Source organism: Polypterus senegalus, chromosome 5, assembly GCF_016835505.1.
Source record: "Polypterus senegalus isolate Bchr_013 chromosome 5, ASM1683550v1, whole genome shotgun sequence".
In the NCBI taxonomy this organism is placed as follows: Eukaryota; Metazoa; Chordata; class Cladistia; order Polypteriformes; family Polypteridae; genus Polypterus; species Polypterus senegalus.
In genome coordinates this window covers 49,470,691-49,497,801 of record NC_053158.1, presented here as the reverse complement: position 1 = coordinate 49,497,801, position 27,111 = coordinate 49,470,691, and the positions used below count along the sequence as shown (strand labels likewise).

At 35.7% G+C, this 27,111-nt stretch overlaps 1 protein-coding gene across 2 annotated transcripts in view; it reads right to left on the bottom strand.

Moving 5' to 3' along the window:
- The window catches only part of sgk3 (serum/glucocorticoid regulated kinase family member 3), a 118,774-nt gene that overhangs the window by 45,030 nt on the left and 46,633 nt on the right, over positions 1 to 27,111 (bottom strand). Inside the window, exons 2-4 of one of the 2 annotated variants that reach the window (XM_039754600.1) lie at positions 9,368 to 9,561; positions 4,320 to 4,403; positions 4,135 to 4,207 (exon numbers count right to left, since the gene is read on the bottom strand). In XM_039754600.1, the coding sequence (XP_039610534.1) occupies positions 4,135 to 4,207; positions 4,320 to 4,403; positions 9,368 to 9,445 (235 nt within the window). In that variant the 5' untranslated portion in view covers positions 9,446 to 9,561. The remainder of the gene's footprint in view (positions 1 to 4,134; positions 4,208 to 4,319; positions 4,404 to 9,367; positions 9,562 to 27,111) is intronic. The other variant, XM_039754601.1, reaches the window with a different exon arrangement.

Below are 27,111 nucleotides of genomic sequence, written 5' to 3'. Positions count from 1 at the left end.
ATTTACCATTTTAACCAGTTGCTGTAAAAATGTATTTAACTGGAACAAATAAGGAAAGGATACTCAGTACTGATAGAAGTTAAAGAGTGACTGGGATTTCCACTTATGGTGCTGCACAATTTCAGCATCATTACAGCTGAAGGTTGGCCATGGGAGGTGTATCAATTACTGACCACACCCAACTTTGATCATCGCCAGTAATAACCATGTAACCTAAGGAGGTGGTGATTTACCTTGGCAAATTTAAAAAAAAGTCCTTGGACAGAAATGGAATGAACTCCTTCACAACATGCAGTGCACTGGATCGACTAACTGACTGATACCACAGGCAAAGGATATTTGTATTTTCTACTAACAAAAATAGATACAGACAAAGAAGTTGTCACTAATACTTGCCCCCTTTACCTGGTAATTTAGGGAAAAAACAACTGTGGAAGTAACACCCGCATTTTCTGTTCAGATAATTATTATTCTATATATAGAATACTATCCTAATGTTTGTGCTTGTTTCTGAATAGAGCTACCTGTGGCTAGTATAGAATTTTATTAAAACCAATGCAAACAATGTCTCCAACACACGTGGTATGTGAAAATGCAGCTCTATCTTAACTTGGATATTGTACACATTTCTTCTGTGAACTGCTGCCGTATATAAGTCTCTCTACAAATAAATTATGCAACTGGAACCTCTGGTACTTTCCTCTGTGTGTTTTGGGATGGTTCTTCCATTTTTTTTCTCTAGTACTTAATCTCAAATTTCCTTTTCTTTCCGTAACATCTGCTGTACCTTGAGCTTATTTGTTACTTTTGGGGATATGATTTTAATCATATTCTTCTTTTTATAAGTAGTTATTCCTGGCTCTGGTGCAATTATCCAATAACGTATGTGGAAAAACCCAGCCAGTGTTCAATCTGTATTAATTACAGTTATCCAATTCATACAGTATTTGATGTAGTCTTATTCATCTACAGCAAAACAAAAGCAGACAAAGCTGTTCACTTTCACCAGTACTTTTTATAATGAATATCAAACCGCTTGATCTTCAGCAACAGCCAGAAATAAATTAGTTGACAAGGCAAGGAATGGAACAAAATGTAGCCCTCTATGAATATGATATGGTTCTCTTCATTACTAATCCAAACTCATTACTGCAAATTGTACTAAATCTACTAGACAAAGTTTAGAGGACCTCTAATTTTAATAAAAGCATGCAACTTCCACTGAGGCACTTGTACACTGTACCATGTTATGGCACTTTCCATTGATTGCTTCAGAAATGTTTATGCATTTTTAGCCATATTTACAAAAAAACAAAGACCTGTTCAATTTCTGCGGCATGACGGAAACCATCAAACAAAATGTTCATAGGTGGTCAACACTTCAGCTATCTTTAGCTGGGAGAAATATTAGTATTAAAATTAATATCCTTCCAAAACATATTTTTTTCAGAATATTCCCATATGCTTTAACAAATCCCTTTTCAAAAAGCTAGACTGAACTGCAAGATCATTTATATGGAAGGATCGAAAGCCATATATCAAAAGGATGATGGTACAAAGATCAAAAGAAGAGAGTGGCATGGTGTAGCCAGACTTCTAACTTTACTTCTGGGTTGAAAATATTTGTACCTTCAGGCAGTGGAACAAAGTAGATGGTGTTGGGAATTTGTTTTTGGGTTACTCTGGCCTGGGAAAGCCAGAAGGCTAAATGTTTACCATTTTCACCCTTTTTGTATATTCATACAATTGATTATTTATTTTAAATAAAATCTTTACTTTGGTCTTTTTAGTCAACTTTTAGGCTTGGTAATGGCTCACAAGTGCACCTAAGGTCCACACTCTGTCCATATGCTTTTTATTATTCTCCAGCCATCAATAATTATCACCAATTTACTAATAATTCAGTTGAGTAACACTTCACTAAGATGTGGAACAGATGTAAGAAAATGTAAATTAAAAGACAATATTCTGTGCAGCTCAATTGCAGGATAAATTTTATATTCTAGTCCTCTAACTTAAAACAGTATTTACATTTGAAAGTCATTAGGTATATGGACCATTAGAGAACTTTATACAATGTGTTAGTCCCCTTTAATCAGCTTCATTTTAAATATGGAATTCTTTCAACACATCATTTCCCTACTTTCAAGTCAGAAACTTTGCTAAAAGGAACCTGTCTAACTTCCCTAACCTTCCATTGCCATCTTCGCGTGAATATAATTTTAGCTAGGAATGAGACAAATATATTTGTAGACTTGATCAGTTAATGTCATGGTGCACTCCCCTAGATGATTGTAGTCAAACATTGGGAAAGAGACATCTTTATTAATATCTCGGGAAGGGAATGGAAGTTAATTATCCATGGTATAAATTCATCAATCTGTGCAACACACACTTTAATAATCTTAAAACAATGCAATTTACACATCTTTCCAAACTAAAATTATCAGAAATATATAAGGGACTAGAACCTAATTGTGAACAATGACCATTTATGACCAGGTGATATGTTTTAATACTGCCCTCAACAATCACTTTATGGAAAAAGATGTTTACTTATTTGCCAGAGAGGGACAGCCTTACAATTATACCTAATCTTAAAATGGCATTGTTGTGACTAGATTATAATGTGATAAACCCAGTGATCCTCTATACTACACTGCTAGTGCTTTTTTGTTTTGCAAATAAATACGACTATACGCTAAACTAATCTACTGCATATCATTTTTAAAGTAGCTGTTCTGTTACCCTTCTTTTCTCTTATCATCATGGCCTCAGTCCCGACCCCTGACGGATAATCAAGGTTTTACTGTATTCTGCTAATATTCAGTGCTATATTTTTGAATTTGCTTACCATCTAGTTTTATTTTTATATTTGATAACATACTGTAATGTTGTTTGTGCTCATCCTGTTTTTTTACCCTACTATATAAAACAAAAATTGATTGATTCAGTCTCTCACAGGAACCTATATCCATAAACCTAGGCATCTAAATGATTCCAGGTTGGAAAAAGTATGATCATTAACAGACATCAAACTTCAAGTTTGCAGCTAATATGCTGCAAAGAAGGGTCATTTATAGAGCAGCTGCCTTAAGAATCAGATATTTCTTCACTTAACAGTACACTGTGCAAAGTTTCAGTCACAAATGATTCAGCTCATAAAAGAACAGTTTCAGAAACAGTTAATGTAGAAGTAATGCTGTTATTTATGGATTTTCTTTTCAAAACTGATAAACTTAAGTATAAACAACCTAAGGTATGAAAGTGTTAGAAATCCCACCAAGAACAAAACAAAAGAATGAACTGTTCCTGTAATACAACTAAAAGACACCTAACCAGATATTTTCTTATATTTGATTTTACACCCTCTATGTGGCAAAAAAGTACTTTTTATATTCAGTATGAATTTATATATTCCCTTATTAAGCCATCATTCAAAAGAGGAAAACATACATTTAAACATGTAGAATAGCAAAATAAAAAGAAAATAACTCTTCTAACAGGAAAATGGGAGATGGAGATACTTTCACAGAAGCACTGAAATTTGAAACAGATCCAAAGAACATATCTGATAAATTGAAAAACAACATGGAGCATAAACATATTGCTAATAACTGCACCTCTGAAAACCTGGCATTTTGTCAGATACTTTAGCAGTGCATCCACAGAAACACTGGAGTTCCTTTCTTTTTGGGCAATTGTGCAGTGCAAATGTATAGTGTGTACATGTAAATTTAAATGCAGTTTGCTGTTGATAATGTTAATTTGTTAAACAAAATGGATTTGAAAAGGAATGACACACAACCAGTACATTTTGGGGAAGAATGTCTACAAATATCAGTCTGGTCCTGAAGCAGCTTACATTAGCAGCAAGGTTTCAAGCATGGGTGTTTTTTTTCCTGTCTTAATGAATTAAAAAAATAAATAAATAAAAAAATAAAAGCAGTAATTTGTTGTGTTAATGATATTTTAGCCTGGGACCTTCATTTCACATTTCTCCATGTTGTTTGCAGGACATTTCCAGCACTTTTGAGTGCTGTGATTTATTGATATCATAAACCAAATAGGACTATACATTTACGAATTTCAACCATATTGAAATCTGTGTGTTAAATGTTTATAGTACACTACCTGGATCAAAGTTGTCCCCAAATATTCGTTTTGCTGGAAGCTTCAAATTCATTGTAGGAAACTGCTTCCTTAGCTGTATAGGAGAGCACCAGGATGTTAGCAATGAGTTAAAAAAGGTGAAATAATTTGATTTTGAAAAAGTCTCCACACTAAAGACAAGGGTGAGGACAAAACAATTTACTTACTGTGTTATAAAGCTTATCAAATTCTGCGTATCTCCTGAACACAAACCACTCATGTCGGCCCACAGCCACAATAACTTTGTAAACCTATGTAAATGAAAAACACACATTTATCAATGATTTATTATTTTTCAGTGTATCCTTCTTCAGCAAATAGTCTTTACATTGGAAGTCTCAAGCATAATACCTTCATATAAAGTGTGATATAAAAAAAAAAAAACAGAGAAACTGGATTCGTGGGAGGTAATTAAAAAAAACAAAAAAAAAAAAAAAAACACAGCACTTACTCACACATACACAAACAAAGAAGCCAGGCAAGAAAATATCAGGCTCACTATATGGAAATTTTCCTCAGTCTTTCTACCTCACTATTCAAAAAGGGTCTTAGCACACGGCTATTATTTTACACACAAAAAACAAACCTATGCTAATCAAGTGTTTTATCAGGTGAGCTGTTAAAAAATATTCAATGCTAAAGAATACAAAATGAAATGTTTTGCTAGATACCTTGGCTTGAAATGTAAAAAACAAAATTCTTCAAAAGTGACTAATAATTCAGAAACTTTAACTTGATCAGAACTGATGCTCTGGTTTAACATAAGCCAACACCAACTATCAGGCAAACTAGCGCATAGAGTAGCCTGGTTTTTGTGCAATGCTTCTTTCAGATGTTACAGAAGTATTTGGTCTCCAGTGTGCTTTAATGACTAGCGTACAAAATGAACGGTGTTCTCAGTCTCATCTGCCTTCAGAGGATGAGGGTATAGATTTTTTTCTTTAAAAAAAAAAACACCCCATGAGGTGTAAAGTAACACTCACTTCCTCATCATCTTCCACTGGGATTGCAGTTTGTCCAGATAATTGACACATTTATATTATTGTATGCACATTGATTTGTATACATATTTTAATTGTGAAAAATCATGTATAGTAAAACTGTTCATTTAGTTGTGTGCCACATCTCTTATTAACTCTTCCTTGAATGAACCAGTAATGAATTAACATAAGACATGAACTGGTTTTCTTTCTTTGTGCACTTCTAAATGCAACTGTAATGGTGACCATATTATCTTTTACAGAGTATTATCTACCATAATTATGCTAATGTTCACACTATTTTGTCAGGTCCTTACATAGTTTATGCATGGGACCACAATATGTACAGGGATTGCAGACTAAAGTGAAAATGAACAAGGCAAATAACAATGCCAAGGTGATATGTAAAAAAATGGCTTAAAATGATCCTTGGATAGAAACATGTACAGCTGTCTTTGTATTCAACGGGTCGTGCTACAGTTCATTACCTGTGTTTGCTTTGTACCCAATATCTACTAAGAGAGAACTGAACATCCTGAAATGCAGGGATGAATTAATCATTTATGAAAATCAATTCTATTAGTTTCCTAACCATGGCAGATTTAACAACCTTCCAGGTTCAATCATATATTAATGACTACTAAATGTAATACCTTAATGAATTAAGAATTAGATCCCTCCTCCTCCGGTGATCATTTTTTTCAAACTTTTTTCCAGCTTTACCTCCACTCACCCATCATTTATTAACTTGTATAAGTCATACCTTCCTGCCATCTGGCATTCACTTACATTCTTTAATTACCAGCTTCCTTAAATTGGGAGTATTATCATTATAATCTTCTGCACAGTGCTCCAGTGCCATCTTGTAGCCAGTTATTGTTGGTATGGTAGTTTTACATGTAGATGACAAAGGAGCCTGATTTTCTGTCATGAGTGTGAGGAGCCCTCTTTTTTTTCTTCTAGGGACATACACACAAAATAGCTGGACAGCTGGGACATTTAATTGCTCCTAAAACACACAGCCCTGGGGAAAAAAACTATCCATCCATCCATTTTCTAACCCGCTGAATCCGAATACAGGGTCACGGGGGTCTGCTGGAGCCAATCCCAGCCAACACAGGGCACAAGGCAGGAACCAATCCTGGGCAGGGTGCCAACCCACCACAGGACACACACAAACACACCCACACACCAAGCACACCCTAGGGCCAATTTAGAATCGCCAATCCACCTAACCTGCATGTCTTTGGATTGTGGGAGGAAACCGGAGCGCCCGGAGGAAACCCATGCAGACACGGGAGAACATGCAAACTCCACGCAGGGAGGACCCGGGAAGCGAACCCGGGTCTCCTAACTGCGAGGCAGCAGTGCTACCACTGCGCCACCGTGCCGCCCGGAAAAAAACTATTTATACTTAAATGCTGTAGAATGACTGTCAGAGTGTAAGGGTGAGAGCATTCGTTTTTCGGCAATACCTGGATTCCTGTAGCATAACACACAGCCATTATGGATTCCTGTAGCATAACACACAGCTATTATTATAGTCAAACACCAGTTAAGAAAATGGCAAAATACCCTGAAACAGCTTTCTGGTCTGTGGCACCATATTGCTATTGGACCACTCTGTGCCAACACTATTTGGGATACAGTACTTCCTGTCAAGCAGCAACAGGAAGTCATGAGAGACTACTTATCCCTTATATCTTTAGGTGGAACAGTCATGTTAAGTGGCTTTATTGTTATACCATCCATACAGTATTGCAGAATATAGCGACATGAAATAAAATTCCCAAGGACAACCGTGTAACATTTAAATAAACAAAAGGAAAAATGCAAGACAAGTGAATAGATCATAAGAATTTGAAATAGTAATAAACATTAAATATGATGGCTGATTGAAAAGTAATGACTTCCCCATATTTCTTTCATGGAGTTAGACATGAAAATACTGCACAGGAGTTTGTGATCAGCATATATTGACATGTGGTAACCAAAAGTTGGACGACAATATGTACGTGTCCATGAGAGTACAGATAGGGAAAAGCAGTAATGAAACTCTCAAAATGCTATGGCAGGCACACAGTAAATGAAACAATTAGCTATGTTGCTCTATTTCAGTAGTGGGAGTACTTTAAGGTCAGCAACAAGCGAGTGAATTACAAAGCATGTTCGAGAAGGCCATCCATTTCCATTACAGATACCAAAATGGCAAAGGCTGATAAACTTTTGCAAGACTTTAAGCTTTACGCATCTCGTTTGAATGAACTCAACACAATACAAAAGAGAAACTGAAAATGCATTGCATATACTCCAGGTGGGTCCTGGAAAATCTCATGGAACAGCAGGTGCAACAACGAGATGATGTGTTTTTTTTCCTCCATGACAATGCCCAACTGCATGTTTCTGTTGTTGCACTGGCAGCACTGACTAAAATTAGTGAGAATGCACTGGAACATCCTATGTACAGCTCACACTTAGCACTGTGTGATTTCAGGGCATTTCAAATACTGAAAAAAAACAAGTACAGTATGTGGAATGAAGGTCTTGCCAGATGATGAAGTGAAAAATGCCAAAGGTCACATCACTAAAAATGATGTCGCAAAACAGTCTGTTTTTGGTCTCTGAATAGTTTTTAAAATGTAAAAAATGTATTCAATGGGAAGAATGCTACATTGAAAAAGAAAAATGTTAAGAGCCTATGGAGTCATGAGATGTTTCAAACAGCCCTTGTAATAACTACTAATAATAAAAAAAAAAAATAAGAGTAGCAACAACTGTAACAAATATACAGTCTTCTTCTAGCACTACACATAAATAAACTACTAGGAGCAGATTTGAGAGTAAGTATTTGCCCCCCTCTGCTTTTTATATTTTACAGTGACTAGTCTGAGTGAACACACAATACAGTTCTTAAACCATCATTTTTACTAAAGGAAGAATGTCATTCAACACCTCAATAACCCATGTGCAAAAGTAATTGCCCCACAGTTTCAGCACTTGGTTTACAGCATCTTTGGCAACAATAATCACAATTAAATGCTTCCTATAATTTAAAATAGGTTGAGGTCTTTTATACCACTCTTACTGAGAGAAATTATTTAATTCAGACACATTGGCAAGTTTATGAACATGAAATTCTCATTTCACGTTCAATCACTGCATCTCTGCTGGGTTCAGTCCTTTCCTGACTGGTAAGGTTTGACAATTTTTTCCTCATCTCTACTGGAATTTCCTTTAATTCAGGTATAGTGTTTTTAGAAACATTTTGGTGGTGACTCACACAGGAAATGTCAACATATGGTGAGGGTTTAGATTCAACATGTCTGGCCATGTTTACTCAGCAGAGTTTAATTATCAATTAAATTTGGTTTGAATGAATAACTATATTTTTAATCTATTTTCATGTATCTAATATTTTATAGATACATTTATACATACACACATACATACAGAGAGAGAGAATGAGAGATCTGAAGCCATTCATTATCACAAATATACAAAAATAAAGGATATCAGGAAGGAGGCAAATACTTTTTCACAGCACTGTGCATAGTAACCCTGACTTTTATGTAAAAATAAAATGGCAGATTCACACAGAATGAAGGTGGTCACTGACTGAGTTTCTTCCTAGATAACAACAGCACTCTCTTAATTATTTTTGAAATTTTTAAATATATATAGAAATACTTTAATTCAAATAGAAAAGCCTGAAAAATGAATTTTCACTTGGATCTGTATCAATTATTTACACAAAATGAGCAAGACTGGCACACAAAAAGCCTTGTGACTGAAATAAGTAAGCCATGCCTAAAGCTGGCAGTGGGAGGAATAGCTGGTGCAAAAGACAATTGGCCTCAGAACATACCATCAGGCTGAAAATATACAAAAGAGCCTTGTTCAAAAGGGAGCAAAAACATGCAGACTGGAGATAGAATTTCTTTCTAAGTAAGGCTGAATACATCACACTGGATTAGACATAACAAGATTAATAAAAGATTCAAATAAAATGCATAGCCCATGCAAAAAGCAATTACCAGTATACTAAATATGCAACACTGTGCACATACCAAATTGTAACTGTGGTTAAACTGCATGGGGGGAAAAAGGTGAAATAATGAAAAAGGAGAACCAGGATAAGTAAAAAGCTCAGCAATCCAGCAGCCAGTCAGTTCAATACCTTATATTTATTATACATTATTACATTCCATAATTTAAAAGAAACTAATTATACTTACAGTGAAGCGCTTCTTTTTGTCCCTTTGCTCATTGTGACATGGGATACGGACATGGGGGCAGTTGTTTTGAGAGTCCATCTTGCTTAAATTCTCATGCAGGATAATGGCTTACTCGGGTTAAAAAGAATTCTTCAGGATTCTGCACCAACAGTAGCAGGCTTCTGGGCAGGCACACAAATTTCCATCTTTGTCTTCTAGAACAAAATAAAATAACATGCCATATAGTCCAAATACATTATTAGCTTGTTAAACAAATGGATTTCTCCTTAACTATTAATGTAGAGTGTAAGCAAAGAGACAGCTATTCTGTCATAAACTATGCTCTTTGAAGACATAAAAAATAAATATATATCTGACAAATTCTACAAAGGACACCATAAGTATCTGGTGCTTTGAAGAAGTGTTAGTCATTGGAAAATCATGTTGCATTCCATAAAGCATCATGGATTTACAGCAAGTATGACAAGGCAGCTAACTTGTTGTAAATGTGTTATAATGCAAAATGAGCAGTAAAACCCCAGGCCGGTGTACCATAGTCCAACAGCATATCAGGGCTAGTCAAACAAGTTAGCAACATACAAACTACACTTAGAGGGAGAAAAAAAACGTAGCTTTCTCTTTGCTGTCTATGCTTTGACGCTAAAGGTTTCAAATTTCTATGAATACTATATGCTGTTGTTACTCTGAAATTCACCATTTTAACTTTACAACCTTTAAAACATATTCCAGGTATCATCTAAGTACTGCAATGATAAACTATTTACACACAACACCAGGGGAGTTTTAGCCTATCTTGGCAGCTTCAAACACAAGGCAGGATACAACTCTGTGCAGAAAGACTGCTCATCGTAGGGCAACTTTAAACACACAGCCACACTCTCTCACACCGAGACAATTTGGACTCCAAATAAACCTAACATGCAAATTTTTGTAATGTGTGAAGAAAACCAGAGAACACAGATAAAAAGGCATGCAGTTCTTGGGAGAATATGCAAACACCACACAGACGGTGACTGGGCCAGGAATTGAACGCAGTCTCCTGCAGCTCTGAGGCTGAAGCAATAAACATTGCATACACACAACAATATTTCTTTTTCCAATCCTCAAAATGCTTTAGTAGATGACAGGCAGGTCCAACAGAGACTAACAATCAGACAAAATAAAAGATAACAAAACAGGAAGTAGAAATGCATAATGCAAACAAACCTCAGCTTATTCACTGATGTTAAATATCTTTTGAAATACAGTTCAAAAGAATTTAGCGTGCAAGATATTTATTTACCTCCACGGGTTTATAGTATTGTCTAACTATCTGTGAAGCACAGCAATATCAGGATACAAACAGTAGGTGGAATCCATGACTAGAAACAAGAAACACTGGATCATTGTTATTGGGCTGAATCAGTGGCTTATCAGCAGTATGTCTGCCCCCTCTCTGCCATTCTCTTCATAACTCATAGTTTGGTATTGTTCCAAATACATAATTTCAAAGCTTGTAAACAAATCATAAAAACTAAGACACTGAACCATTAAAAAGAACATTAAAGGACTGTCTTGACAGCAAAGCAGCAAAAGTTAAAAATCGCCTGCAGTGACTTTTAGAAGCTGACTGATACAGTGACTCCTTTTCTTGAGAGACTGTGTGCATCCCTTATAAATTGGGACCTCTGCCCACTAATACAAATTCATAGTTTAACTGAGAAAAAAGGGGCCTTTAAAAACAATGGCAATGAGGGTAATTTCATAGTTTATAAACATAAATTGCGACACTTAACAGGGGTAAAGCTTACTAGAAGACGACATTAAAAAGTAAATAAAGCACAATCTGTCAGCCTCTGGACATGTTTGATTTGTGATGTTTTGTTCTAGGATCTGTAGGATTTCTAAAAAGGAGTTAACTTTATTTTCATATTGTTTTGTTCTCTTTTTTATTTTGTCCTTTGTTGACTGTGGATGACAGGACCGGCTTGTTGGTTTATGCTAAATTATAGGTGTACACATTACAGTGTATGGGTATGGTAGCCATGTTTATAAGAGCAATCCATGCTATGATGCAACATCTAAACTTTGAGAATGTTGAGAATTAACAGAAGACTTCCTTAAGCAAAACATTCTAGAGTAATTCTGAATGTGATCTTTGCCTGTTTAGCAACTTTGAGCTACTGATCAAAAAAAAACACTTTTAGTGCCTCTGTGGCTGTGCTTATATTACTATGTTTTTGTTTATCTGTTTTTAAACAAAAATTATTTTTGACCACACAAGCGTTTTCATATTGTTACAAAAATATCTCTGTCTTTACTAAAATGGCCTAAAACGTATATGACATACATGTTCGGCTACATTGTGCAATCGGCATTAAAATTCTTGAAGGAATGGTAACTCTGCTGTTCCACAGAATTATATTGCAAAACTATAGCAGCTGATAAATTGCCTTTTGTGCATTAATGTAGTATTAAACTTTACAAAACGCCATTTAGATGCATACAGCTAAGCAACTCAACAATTGCCATGCAAAGCAACTCTTCTGTGTTCGCTATTTTGGAATATGGTTTTCTTCTGTGAAGGGTGATCAATCAGAGAAGACATTGTAATCCACCCAGGGACGTTTAAATAATAAGCTACAGTTTCTGTTTTTAAAAGTCTACATTTTAACTCGTCCACACTGCAAAGCCACACTGGCTTTTTTTGAAGTATATAGCTATGAAGAGCACTTTCAAAAGTCTACATTTTCGGGGAATAATAATGCTGGGGTAGTGTGGACGAAAGGTAAAAACAGTGACAAATGTGTGCTTTTTAAAATAAAGACATAGTAGTGTGGACATAGCCAGACTTTTGGATTTGTACCTCTTGATCATAAGGCTAGTGCTTGTTTTCTTTGTGTACCACACTGCACTCATCCACATTTATTCACTAAAAGGTAAATCTCCATTTATCAATTTTCCAAACCTGAATCAAAAACAAAAATGAGTTATACTACAGGTTTGCTGAACAAACAAACATGTTAAACTACTGTATACTCAGAAAAGTAGAACTGTACCTCCAGCTGACCTTAGAAAGCCACTGGACCTCTGTGTTTCAACAAGGATACTGAAATCCTATGTTAGCTAGCTTGTTCTGCTTTGAACAAATATTTTTAAATCTTTCATTTAAACTGGCCACCACACTTTCCTGACCTAAATCCAATAGAACACCTCTGGGACATTATGTTTTGATCCATCCAATGCCACCAGGTTGCACCTCAGACTGTCCAGGAGCTCAGTGATGCCCTGGTCCAGATCTGGGAGGAGATCCCCCACAACACCATCTGTCATCTCATTAGAAGCATGCACCGATGTTGTCAGGCATGTATACAAGAACACAGGGGCCATACAAAGTGCTGCGTGCAATTTTGAGTTGCTGCAATTAAATTTTGGCAAAATGGACTAGCCTGCCACATAATTTTTTCACTCTGATTTTTGGGGCGTCTTTGAATTCAGGGCTCTGTAGGTTGATCATTTTCATTTCCATCAAACGATGTGGCATCCTTTCGTTCCTAACACATTACCCAGTCTATATCAGTATAGATATCAAGGAGGATTTCTTTTTCCCATTGAGATCTGATGTGTTTTCAAAGTGTTCCTTTAATTTTTTTGAGCAGTTTATATATATATATGACAGCAACACTCATAACAGTGACAAAACAATTACATTGACAATCATGTTACGTTATTTTCAAAATGTTTCCTTTAATTTTCATTACTTTAACACACTACTTCTCTGCTGCGAAGTGTGGGTATTTTGCTAGTTTCTAAATAAAACCTACCACAGTCACTTTAACACAAACTCATGGAAGGCTCAAATACTGCTCTGACCACACCCAATCACAACATCATCAATTGATCTTGTCAGATAATTATTAAGGAAAAAGTGAGTGGTAGACCCAAAACCATTTAATAATTTACTTGAAAGAGCAGTTACTACAACGCTTCATTAGAACTTGCTCTTCAACTTTAAGTCTGCCTTTCAATTTGGCCACAGTACAGAATTGAATTCAACTTGGTGTTGTCAACTACTTTTTAATGTGTTCTGAAGAAAACACTAAGCTACCTCTCAGGGCTCTATACTGGCACCATTACAGTTTTCAGTTTAGAAGCAGCACCTGGAGATATTGTTAGAAAAACATTATAGTGCTTTAATATGTCTCTCTATTATAAAAGAAAATCTTGAGATGAGACAAGACTATTGCCAAGAGATTTTTTCAAGTCCCGCTCTCCTCTCAAAGGCCACAGTCCTCTCACCTCACATTCGTGTGAATGCTTTTGTTCCCAATAAAATAAGTCTTATTATGTCCAAATCTTATTGAAGAATTTCATCCCAAAGAGTTATCAACAGAAGAAATAAGTTCATGGGCAATCCTAGCACAGAGAACGGCAAATTGGTTAAATGCATATCAATAGACTATGCTGAAACTGTTGGTGGTCATGGTGCGGAAGATGAAATCATCATCTTACAATATCCCGTAAAATATCTACAACCATTAACACCGTCCGGTCTTCCACTGGCTGAATTACTGTTGAATGAAGGATGAATCATAATGTTACTGTGCAATTTATGTATAAGTGATGGGCTATACAATAGGACAAGATTAGTTGTATTCAAAATTGGTCAAACAATTCTGGCATGTAAAATTTTAACAGGCGAAAAGAAAAGTATTGTAGTACATCTTGCACGGATAACATTAGACACCAAAGGAGATCTTTATATGCTGTTCGTATTAAAATGTTTACAGTTTCCCATTAGAATAGCTTTTGCTATGACAATTAACAAATCAGAGGACAAACATTCGAAAAAGTTTGTTTATTTATTAGAGAGAAAGAAATGATATTCACTCACAGGCAGTTCTATGTTGCATTGTCACAATGTAACTCCAAACATGGAATCAAAATTCAATGCGATATTGACGAAAAGTTAATTTCAAATATTTTTTTACAGTAAAAGTGTAAGTTTAAAAAGTACTTGCATGTTAATTTCAAAGCCAAAATCTTTAGCGCAACGAATACTTGTAATGCAACATGAAAATAATTTTCTTTCAATTTATTATGTTTTACTATTTTTTACTATGGTTACTCACTTTAATGTAATGTAAAATAGTTAGGTCTATTATGCATATGTAACAATTCCCATGAAAATAACAATCTGTTTAAATTGTACATCCGCTTCCCCATATGCAAGCGGCGAAGTGCCTAGTATGTAGTGCCCACCACCGAGTGAAGCGAGCAGGGGGCACAGCCCCCTAGTGTGATAAAAGATAAACTTAAAAAACTGCTTCTCCTAACTTATAAATATTTTTTTAAATCAACACTTTTCTAATTATGACCAATATGGAGGAGTTAATTCTTTACTGCAATTCATGGTTCATAGGCTTCCCCTAAAAATACAATGGTTAAAAGTGTGTTTCATTAAATAAAAATTTCTTATCATTTACAAGAATGAATGTAGCATTTTCTGTTGAGCATTACAGACAGCTGTATGAAAAATATCCATGAGAAGCTGAGCAGATAAACAACATACAGTGGTGCTCTAAAGTTTGTCAACCCAGTTAATGTGAGGAAACCCACCAACATCCTAGAGTTGAAGCTGTTCTGTACAGAGGAATGGGAAAAAATTCTTCCAAGCTGGTGTGCAGGAATGATCAAAAGTTACCAGAAATGTTTAGTTGCAGTTATTGCTGCAAAGGGGGGGGTCACACCAGATACTGAAAGCAAAGGTTTACATACTTTTGCCACTCACAAATATGTAATATTCAATCATTTTCCTTAATAAATAAATGACCAAGTATAATAGTTTTGTCTTATTTGTTTAACTGGTTTCTCTTTATCTACTTTTAGGACTGGAGTGAAAATCTGATGATGTTTTAGGTCATATTTATGCAGAAATATAGAAAATTCTAAAGGGTTCACAAACTTTCAAGCACCACTGTATCTTTCTTTGGTGAAGTCATACGTAATTCACCTACTGCTGCTGCCTCCACATCTTGCCCTTGCTTGAAAATTCTGGTCTCTCTTATCCTCCTGTCGTAATAGAAATTAAAGAAAAAGCCAGAAGAGGTGGATGATCTACTTAATGACGTTCTCTTCCTCTTTATTTTTCCCTTCTCCATCACCCTCTCACTGGAAATACCAATCTGCCCACAACAATGATGTTGCCGCGATCATCAACACCACCCTTGCCTCTTCTAATCATTCTCAGTTTGTTCAGTGAATATTAATATTTGTTTCTTTGCTTTTACCTCCCATTTAATGTTTTGTTGTTAGTTTAAAATAAAGGACAAATACTGTGTACATAAACTTGGTGTCATATGTTTGGTTTGTTTGCTAACATAAGTGTATGATGTAGAATACAGCAGTTACAAAGAAGCTTAATGGGAGTCAGTAAACAGTCATATTATTGTGTCATCAATGAAAGGAAAATACACCCTTAGCGTGATTTTTGATAACTCTTATTAACTACTGTTCTACGGTGTACATTTTAATGGAATTTGGTGTTATTTTAGGAGTAAATGTGAATTTTGAACTATGAACGATATACTCCCCTCTACCAATTGAAATGAATGATGATGTTTTCAAATGACAAAATATTGCTTTGAGAGGCTATGCAATATGCTTGTAAAGAGGGGGAAGACTGTATTTGTAACTTTTAGTTCATTCAAAATGATGCTGCAAGAAGACTAGAAACCACAAAAGGCCTGCTCTTCAGTCTATACACTGTTTTCGAGTTAAGTTTTGAGCAAATTTCAAAATCTTTCTCTTTACATTTAAAGCTTTAAATGGCTTATGCCCCATTTCATTTCTCAATACAAACATATTGGAACATATGTTACAAGTTCAAGGTGTTGGTGTACTAAAGAGTTCAATAATTAATAAGTGGGAGGTTGAGCTGTTAGGCCAGAGATGTGGAATGATCTGCCTGCTTGTGCAAGAGAAGCCTGTTAGTCTCTGCATTTAAATCCAGTCTGACAAGTCATAAGTTTAGTCTAACATATCCTGAGAAGAAATGCTGATTAGGTGTTCTTAATGCAACTCTGTTCATTAGTCATTTGAGCCAAACTATGAGTGTGTCAAACATTAAGAACTTTTACTGACCCACATTTATTGTTTCTTTTTTTCCCACCATATCCAGCTGCAGCACCTGATAAAAACAAAGTCAACACTTTGACAAGAGAACCTCCAGTACATAACCTGAGCCTTTCAGGAGTGTTGTGAAATCCTTCCACCTTGAAGCACTAAAACGGGGTAGGCTTATAAAAAATCCCACACAAAAAGATTATACCTGCCCTTAATCCTAGTCTGAGCCTAATGGATAGGTGTTATCCCCCAAGATGCCTAGTGCCAAGTCCAAAATGGTAGGCTCCTGAGCCTGCATCAGTCCAAAATGGGGCTAATGCTTTTAACTAGTAAAGTCACAAAATGTCCCGAAAATGAAAGAGAGGAAAACTGTAAAACCTCAAATTCAAAACAAAACCAAGCAACTTCCTTTATATTTAAAGATGTATAGTGGAACTTCGGTTTGTGAGCATAATTCATTTCGGAAACATGCTTGTAATCCAAAGCACTCGTATATCAAAGCCAATTTCCCCATAAGAAATAATGGAAACTCAGATGATTCATTCCACAACCCAAAACTATTCATATAAAAATGATTAATACAAAATATAAAGTAAAAATACATAAAATAAATTAACCTGCACTATACCTTTGCAAAGAATCATGGCTGGTGTTAGTTTTTTTCTGAACTCTTTTGGGATTCCACCCAACGGGACAACAGGCGGAAGGGTGTCCCGAAGCAACTGCAGGCTCCAAGCGCTGTAGCAGTTCGGCATAAAAGCGAATCTGAAAAGATTGCGGACATGCTACAAGCGCCTGCCGCTGATAAGTAATTCAGGAACATTATAAATGCGCAGGGCACAGTATTACTTGGCCACTAATCTGGCCCCGACCCTGCCTGACTGCTGTGTCTGTGTATAGTTAGTGACAGATCCCGCTACAATAAATAACTGTACTGTTCCTGTTTCAAGCTGAACAAAGCTGGTGTTGCTAAAGTACTGAGACTCAGCTTCGTGTTTTAGGGTGCAAGACAGAGAATTGCATGTTGCAACACACACACCATGCTATAGTAAACAGTATATGCTCGTACGGATGTTGACTATGAGTGTGGCACGCCACCTCAGGTAGAGAATGGGAGATGATTACCCATAATCCTGCAGCGAGAGAGAGAATATATATATATAGATATAGATATATATACACTGTATATATAATGTGTGTGTATGTATGTGTATATATAGATATATATATATAGATATATATAGAGATATATATAGAGAGATATATATATATGACAGCAACACTCATAACAGTGACAAAACAATTACATTGACAATCATGTTACGTTATTTTCAAAATGTTTCCTTTAATTTTTCATTACTTCTTTAACACACTACTTCTCTGCTGCGAAGTGTGGGTATTTTGCTAGTTTCTAAATAAAACCTACCACAGTCACTTTAACACAAACTCATGGAAGACTCAAATACTGCTCTGACCACACCCAATCACAACATCATCAATTGATCTTGGCAGATAATTAAGGAAAAAGTGAGTGGTAGACCCAAAACCATTTAATAATTTACTTGAAAGAGCAGTTACTACAACGCTTCATTAGAACTTGCTCTTCAACTTTAAGTCTGCCTTTCACTCTGGCCACAGTACAGAATTGAATTCAACTTGTCAACTACTTTTTAATGTGTTCTGAAGAAAACACTAAGCTTATGGCAAGCCAAATTAACATTTAAAGATATCTCAAAATGAATTTTGGATATCTTAAAATGAAATTTACTTTTTAAGATATCTGAAACTCGCTTTGAGATATCTTAAAATAATTTCCTTTACATTTTAAGATATCTGCAATACATTTTGAGATATCTCAAATACAGTTTCAGATATCTCAAAATAATTGTGTCTGCATTTCAAGATATCTCAAATGGATTTTCAGATATCTTAAATTGACTTTTCATGCATTTTAAGATATCTTAAATGCATTTCAAGATATCTAAAAATCATTTCCTGTAAAATTGCCTATTATTTCAATGGGACTACTTGTTTATTATAAGATATCTTAAAATGTATTTGAGATATCTTGAAATGTGCAGGAAGTCATTTTAAGATATCTTGAAATGTATTTGAGATATCTGAAAATGGACAGGAAGCTGTTTTAAGATATCTGGAAATGTATTTGAGATATCTTAAATTGTATTGTAGATATCTGAAAATGCTATTGAGATATCTTGAAATAATTGAGTGTCCTTTTAAAGATATCTTAAAATGCATTTTAGATATCTTGAAATACAATTTGAGATATCTTGAAATACATTGTTAGATATCTGAAATGGAGCAGAGACCCATTTTAAGATATCATGAAATTAATTTTAGATATCTAAAAATGTATTTCAGATATCTGAAAAAATGAATTTCAAGATATCTTGAATGCTTTTTAAGATATCTAAATTATATTTCGAGATATCTCAAAATAACTTCCTTCTCATTTTAAGATATCCCAAATTCATTTTGAGATATCTCAAAATAGACAGGAAGTCCCATTGAAAGAATAGGAATTGTTACAGGAAGTGATTTTGAGATATCTCAAAATGTATTTGAGATATCTTGAAATGCACAGGAAGTTATTTTAAGATATCTCGAAATGTATTTGCGATATCTCAAAATGCACAGGAACGTATTTCAAGATATCTCGAATTGCATTAAAGATATCTTAAAATGCATTTCAGATATTTCAAAATGTACAGCATATCATTTCAAGATATCTTGAAATCTATTTAAGATATCATAAAATGCTTTTTAGATATCTTAAAATAGATGCATTTGTAGATATCTGTAAGTCAATTTGAGATATCTAAAATGCATTTCCAGATATCTTAAAATCCATTTTGAGATATCTCTAAATGTTAATTCGGCTTGCCATACTAAGCTACCTCTCAGGGCTCTATACTGGCACCATTACAGTTTTCAGTTTAGAAGCAGCACCTGGAGATATTGTTAGAAAAACATTATAGTGCTTTAATATGTCTCTCTATTAAAAAAGAAAATCTTGAGATGAGACAAGACTATTGCCAAGAGATTTTTTCAAGTCCCGCTCTCCTCTCAAAGGCCACAGTCCTTTCACCTCACATTCATGTGAATGCTTTTGTCAGACAGTTCCTGCGCTCTCAGCTCTTAAAATTTTTTTACATTTTCCTCACTTTAAGTTCCCAATAAAATAAGTCTTATTATGTCCAAATCTTATTGAAGAATTTCATCCCAAAGAGTTATCAACAGAAGAAATAAGTACATGGGCAATCCTAGCACAGAGAAATGATGAAGTCAAATGAATTAACGTGAAAATTGTTGATCGGTTACACGGCAAATTGGTTAAATGCGTATCAATAGACTATGCTGAAACTGTTGGTGGTCATGGTGCGGAAGATGAAATCATCAACTTACAATATCCTGTAAAATATCTACAACCATTAACACTGTCCGGTCTTCCACCGGCTGAATTACTGTTGAATGAAGGATGAATCTTAATGTTACTGTGCAATTTATGTATAAGTGATGGGCTATACAATAGGACAAGATTAGTTGTATTCAAAATTGGTCAAACAATTCTGGCATGTAAAATTTTAACAGGCGAAAAGAAAAGTATTGTAGTACATCTTGCACGGATAACATTAGACACCAAAGGAGATCTTGATATGCTGTTCGTATTAAAATGTTTACAGTTTCCCATTAGAATAGCTTTTGCTATGACAATTAACAAATCAGAGGACAAACATTCGAAAAAGTTTGTTTAATTATTAGAGAGGAAGAAACGATATTCACTTACAGGCATTTCTATGTTGCATTGTCACAATGTAACTCCAAACATGGAATCAAAATTCAATGCGATATTGACGAAAAGTTAATTCCAAATATTTTTTTACAGTAAAAGTGTAAGTTTAAAAAGTACTTGCATGTTAATTTCAAAGCCAAAATCTTTAGTGCAACGAATACTTCTAATGCAACATGAACATAATTTTCTTTCAATTTATTATGTTTTACTATTTTTTACTATGGTTACTCACTTTAATGTAATGTAAAATAGTTAGGTCTATTATGCATATGTAACAATTCCCATGAAAATAATCTGTTTAAATTGTACATCCGCTTCCCCATATGCAAGCGGCGAAGTGGCTAGTATGTAGTGCCCACCACCGAGTGAAGCGAGCAGGGGGCACAGCCCCGTAGTGTGATAAAAGATAAACTTAAAAAACTGCTTCTCCTAACTTATAAATATTTTTTTTAATCAACACTTTTCTAAGTATGACCAATATGGAGGAGTTAATTCTTTACTGCAATTCATGGTTCATAGGCTTCCCCTAAAAATACAAGGGTTAGAAGTGTGTTTCATTAAATAAAAATTTCTTATCATTTACAAGAATGAATGTAGCATTTTGTGTTGAGCATTACAGACAGCTGTATGAAAAATATCCATGAGAAGCTGAGCAGATAAACAACATACAGTGGTGCTCTAAAGTTTGTGAACCCTTTAGAATTTTCTATATTTCTGCATAAATATGACCTAAAACATCATCAGATTTTCACTCAAGTCCTAAAAGTAGATAAAGAGAAACCAGTTAAACAAATGAGACAAAAATATTATACTTGGTCATTTATTTATTAAGAAAAATGATTGAATATTATATATTTGTGAGTGGCAAAAGTATGTAAACCTTTGCTTTCAGTATCTGGTGTGACCCCCCTTTGCAGCAATAACTGCAACTAAACATTTCTGGTAACTTTTGATCATTCCTGCACACCAGCTTGGAGGAATTTTATCCCATTCCTCTGTACAGAACAGCTTCAACTCTGGGATGTTGGTGGGTTTCCTCACATTAACTGCTCGCTTTAACCATTCTTTGGCAGAGCGACTTGTGTGCTTTGGGTTGTTGTCTTGCTGCATGACCCACCTTTTCTTGAGATTCAGTTCATGGACAGATGTCCTGACATTTTCCTTTAGAATTCTCTGATGGAACAATGAGTTCTGAATTATATCAATGAAGGCAAGCCGTCCTGGCCCAGATGCAGCAAAACAGGCCCAAACCATGATACTACCACCACCATGTTTCACAGATGCGATAAGGTTCTTATGCTGGAATGCAGTGTTTTCCTTTCTCCAAACATAATGCTTTTCATTTAAACAAAAAAGTTCTATTTTGGTCTCATCTGTCCACAAAACATTCTTCCAATAGCCTCCTGGTTTGTCCACGTGATCTTTAGCAAACTGCAGATGAGCAGCAATGTTTTTTTTGGAGAACAGTGGCTTTCTCCTTCCAACCCTGCCATGCACACCATTGTTGTTCAGTGTTCTCCTGATGGTGAACTCATGAACATGAACATTAGCCAATGTGAGTGAGGTCTTAGGTTGCTTAGAAGTTACCCTGGGGTCTTTTGTGACCTCGCCGACTATTACACGCCTTGCTCTTGGAGTGATATTTGTTGGTCGACCACTCCTGGGGAGGGTAACAATGGTCTTGAATTTCCTCCATTTGTACACAATCTGTTTGACTGTGGATTGGTGGAGTCCAAACTCTTTAGAGATGGCTTTGTAACCTTTTGCAGCCTGATGAACATCAACAACTCTTTTACTGAGGTCCTCAGAAATCTCCTTTGTTCGTGCCATGGTACACTTCCACAAAAATGTGTTGTGAAGAGCAGACTTTGATAGATCCTGTTCTTTAAATAACACAGGGTGCCCACTCACACCTGATTGTCATCCCAATGATTGAAAACACCCGACTCAAATTTCACCTTCAAACTAACTGCTAATCCTAGAGGTTCACATACTTTGCCACTCACAAATATGTAATATTCAATCATTTTCCTTAATAAATAAATGACCAAGTATAATAATTTTGTCTTATTTGTTTAACTGGTTTCTCTTTATCTACTTTTAGGACTGGAGTGAAAATCTGATGATGTTTTAGGTCATATTTATGCAGAAATATAGAAAATTCTAAAGGGTTCACAAACTTTCAAGCACCACTGTATCTTTCTTTGGTGAAGTCATACGTAATTCACCTACTGCTGCTGCCTCCACATCTTGCCCTTGCTTGAAAATTCTGGTCTCTCTCTTATCCTCCTGTCGTAATAGAAATTAAAGAAAAAGCCAGAAGAGGTGGATGATCTACTTAATGACGTTCTCTTCCTCTTTATTTTTCCCTTCTCCATCACCCTCTCACTGGAAATACCAATCAGCCCACAACAATGATGTTGCCGCGATCATCAACACCACCCTTGCCTCTTCTAATCATTCTCAGTTTGTTCAGTGAATATTAATATTTGTTTCTTTGCTTTTACCTCCCATTTAATGTTTTGTTGTTAGTTTAAAATAAAGGACAAATACTGTGTACATAAACTTGGTGTCATGTGTTTGGTTTGTTTGCTAACATAAGTGTATGATGTAAAATACAGCAGTTACAAAGAAGCTTAATGGGAGTCAGTAAACAGTCATATTATTGTGTCATCAATGAAAGGAAAATACACCCTTAGAGTGATTTTTGATAACTCTTATTAACTACTGTTCTACGGTGTAGATTTTAATGGAATTTGGTGTTATTTTAGGAGTAAATGTGAATTTTGAACTAAGGAACGCATATACTCCCCCTCTACCAATTGAAATGAATGATGATGTTTTCAAATGACAAAATATTGCTTTGAGAGGCTATGCAATATGCTTGTAAAGAGGGGGAAGACTGTATTTGTAACTTTTAGTTCATTCAAAATGATGCTGCAAGAAGACTAGAAACCACAAAAGGCCTGCTCTTCAGTCTATACACTGTTTTCGAGTTAAGTTTTGAGCAAATTTCAAAATCTTTCTCTTTACATTTAAAGCTTTAAATGGCTTATGCCCCATTTCATTTCTCAATACAAACATATTGGAACATATGTTACAAGTTCAAGGTGTTGGTGTACTAAAGAGTTCAATAATTAATAAGTGGGAGGTTGAGCTGTTAGGCCAGAGATGTGGAATGATCTGCCTGCTTGTGCAAGAGAAGCCTGTTAGTCTCTGCATTTAAATCCAGTCTGACAAGTCATAAGTTTAGTCTAACATATCCTGAGAAGAAATGCTGATTAGTTGTTCTTAATGCAACTCTGTTCATTAGTCATTTGAGCCAAATTATGAGTGTGTCAAACATTAAGAACTTTTACTGACCCACATTTATTGTTTCTTTTTTTCCCACCATATCCAGCTGCAGCACCTGATAAAAACAAAGTCAACACTTTGACAAGAGAACCTCCAGTACATAACCTGAGCCTTTCAGGAGTGTTGTGAAATCCTTCCACCTTGAAGCACTAAAACGGGGTAGGCTTATAAAAATCCCACACAAAAAGATTATACCTGCCCTTAATCCTAGTCTGAGCCTAATGGATAGGTGTTATCCCCCAAGATGCCTAGTGCCAAGTCCAAAATGGTAGGCTCCTGAGCCTGCATCAGTCCAAAATGGGGCTAATGCTTTTAACTAGTAAAGTCACAAAATGTCCCGAAAATGAAAGAGAGGAAAACTGTAAAACCTCAAATTCAAAACAAAACCAAGCAACTTCCTTTATATTTAAAGATGTATAGTGGAACTTCGGTTTGCAAGCATAATTCATTCCGGAAACAAGCTCGTAATCCAAAGCACTCGTATATCAAAGCCAATTTCCCCATAAGAAATAATGGAAACTCAGATGATTCATTCCACAACCCAAAACTATTCATATAAAAATGATTAATACAAAATATAAAGTAAAAATACATAAAATAAATTAACCTGCACTATACCTTTGCAAAGAATCATGGCTGGTGTTAGTAAATTTCTAAACTCTTTTGGGATTCCACCCAACGGGACAACAGGCGGAAGGGTGTCCCGAAGCAACTGCAGGCTCCAAGCGCTGTAGCAGTTCGGCATAAAAGCGAATCTGAAAAGATTGCGGACATGCTACAAGCGCCTGCCATTGATAAGTAATTCAGGAACATTATAAATGCGCAAGGGCACAGTATTACTTGGCCACTAATCTGGCCCCGACCCTGCCTGACTGCTGTGTCTGTGTATAGTTAGTGGCAGATCCGGCTACAATAAATAACTGTACTGTTCCTGTTTCAAGCTGAACAAAGCTGGTGTTGCTAAAGTACTGAGACTCAGCTTCGTGTTTTGGGGTGCAAGACAGAGAATCGCATGTTGCAACACACACACCATGCTATAGTAAACAGTATATGCTCGTACGGATGTTGACTATGAGTGTGGCACGCCAACTCAGGCAGAGAATGGGAGACGATTACCCATAATCCTGCAGCGAGAGAGAATATATATATATATATATATAGATATTAGATATATATATATAGATATAGATATATATACACTCTATATATAATGTGTGTATGTATGTGTATATATAGATATATATAGAGATATATATAGAGAGATATATATATATGACAGCAACACTCATAACAGTGACAAAACAATTACATTGACAATCATGTTACGTTATTTTCAAAATGTTTCCTTTAATTTTTCATTACTTTTAACACACTACTTCTCTGCTGCGAAGCGTGGGTGTATTTTGCTAGTTTCTAAATAAAACCTACCACAGTCACTTTAACACAAACTCATGGAAGGCTCAAATACTGCTCTGACCACACCCAATCACAACATCATCAATTGATCTTGTCAGATAATTATTAAGGAAAAAGTGAGTGGTAGACCCAAAACCATTTAATAATTTACTTGAAAGAGCAGTTACTACAACGCTTCATTAGAACTTGCTCTTCAACTTTAAGTCTGCCTTTCACTCTGGCCACAGTACAGAATTGAATTCAACTTGGTGTTGTCAACTACTTTTTAATGTGTTCTGAAGAAAACACTAAGCTACCTCTCAGGGCTCTATACTGGCACCATTACAGTTTTCAGTTTAGAAGCAGCACCTGGAGATATTGTTAGAAAAACATTATAGTGCTTTAATATGTCTATCTATTATAAAAGAAAATCTTGAGATGAGACAAGACTATTGCCAAGAGATTTTTTCAATCCCGCTCTCCTCTCAAAGGCCACAGTCCTCTCACCTCTCATTCGTGTACTATTCATATAAAAATGATTAATACAAAATATAAAGTAAAAATACATAAAATAAATTAACCTGCACTATACTTTTGCAAAGAATCATGGCTGGTGTTAGTAAATTTCTAAACTCTTTTGGAATTCCACCCAACGGGACAACAGGCGGAAGGGTGTCCCGAAGCAACTGCAGGCTCCAAGCGCTGTAGCAGTTCGGCATAAAAGCGAATCTGAAAAGATTGCGGACATGCTACAAGCGCCTGCCGTTGATAGGTAATTCAGGAACATTATAAATGCGCAGGGCACAGTATTACTTGGCCACTAATCTGGCCCCAACCCTGCCTGACTGCTGTGTCTGTGTATAGTTAGTGGCAGATCCCGCTACAATAAATAACTGTACTGTTCCTGTTTTAGGCTGAACAAAGCTGGTGTTGCTAAAGTACTGAGACTCAGCTTCGTGTTTTGGGGTGCAAGACAGAGAATCGCATGTTGCAACACACACACCATGCTATAGTAAACAGTATATGCTCGTACGGATGTTGACTATGAGTGTGGCACACCAACTTAGGCAGAGAATGGGAGACGATTACCCATAATCCTGCAGCGAGAGAGAGAACCATCAGCTCAGTTGTGATCACGTGGCGCTTAGCAGACAAAGCGTATATGTACCACTCGTATTGCAAGACATCGCTCGTTTATCAAGTCAAAATGTATTAAAAATTTTAGCTCATCTTGCAAAACACTCGCAAACCAAGTTACTTGCAATCCAAGGTTCCACTGTTTTAAGGATGACTCCACAGGATCCAACACAAAATCTAAAGGTAAGTCAAAAACAGAAAATTCAAACAAATACAAAAACAGCAAGAATCAAGAGCAAATCACAAATCACTAACTATGCCAAAGCTGATAAGCTGAAGCTTTAGACTGTTCAAATAGTGCTGAGGCTGGTATTCCATGATTAGGTGGCCCCTGCAGCCTTAAGTTCCAAATACAAGGGGCTGGGAAGATCACAAACACTACACAGAAACAGAGCTGTAAAGAAAACCATAAAAGTACAAAAATACTATGACAAAAAATGAATAGCAATATAAAAAAATGAACAACAGGAAGGCTACATTAACATAAAACAAACTTAAGCCAATTGAAAAAGCATGGCTGAAACTTAAGAAGAACATTAGCCTATCTTAAAACAAATATAAGCATACTGAAATGTAATACAAAAAAAAAAAAAAAAAACACCTTTGGATGAACTGGGTAGGGAAATGCACTGTGCCCGTAAAATGATACTTGGAAGAAAAGCTGAAATGCAGCATCTTATCAAAGAAACAATTTGCTGTGATTTTTTAAAGGAAGGGGGTAGGGTCTGAGGAATGCCATATTGAACATTTTGTTGAAAAATGAAAGGGAAGATTGGAAATTAATGCCATTAAGAGGCCACTAACTGGCCGGTCATGACAGTAAAAGACACAGAGAGAGACAGAGAAGTTAGGAGCACACGCTGATACAGTGCATTGCCGCACCCACCACATGACAAACCAACTCAGGATCCCAGATTAGGACTCGAGTGCAAACCAGGCA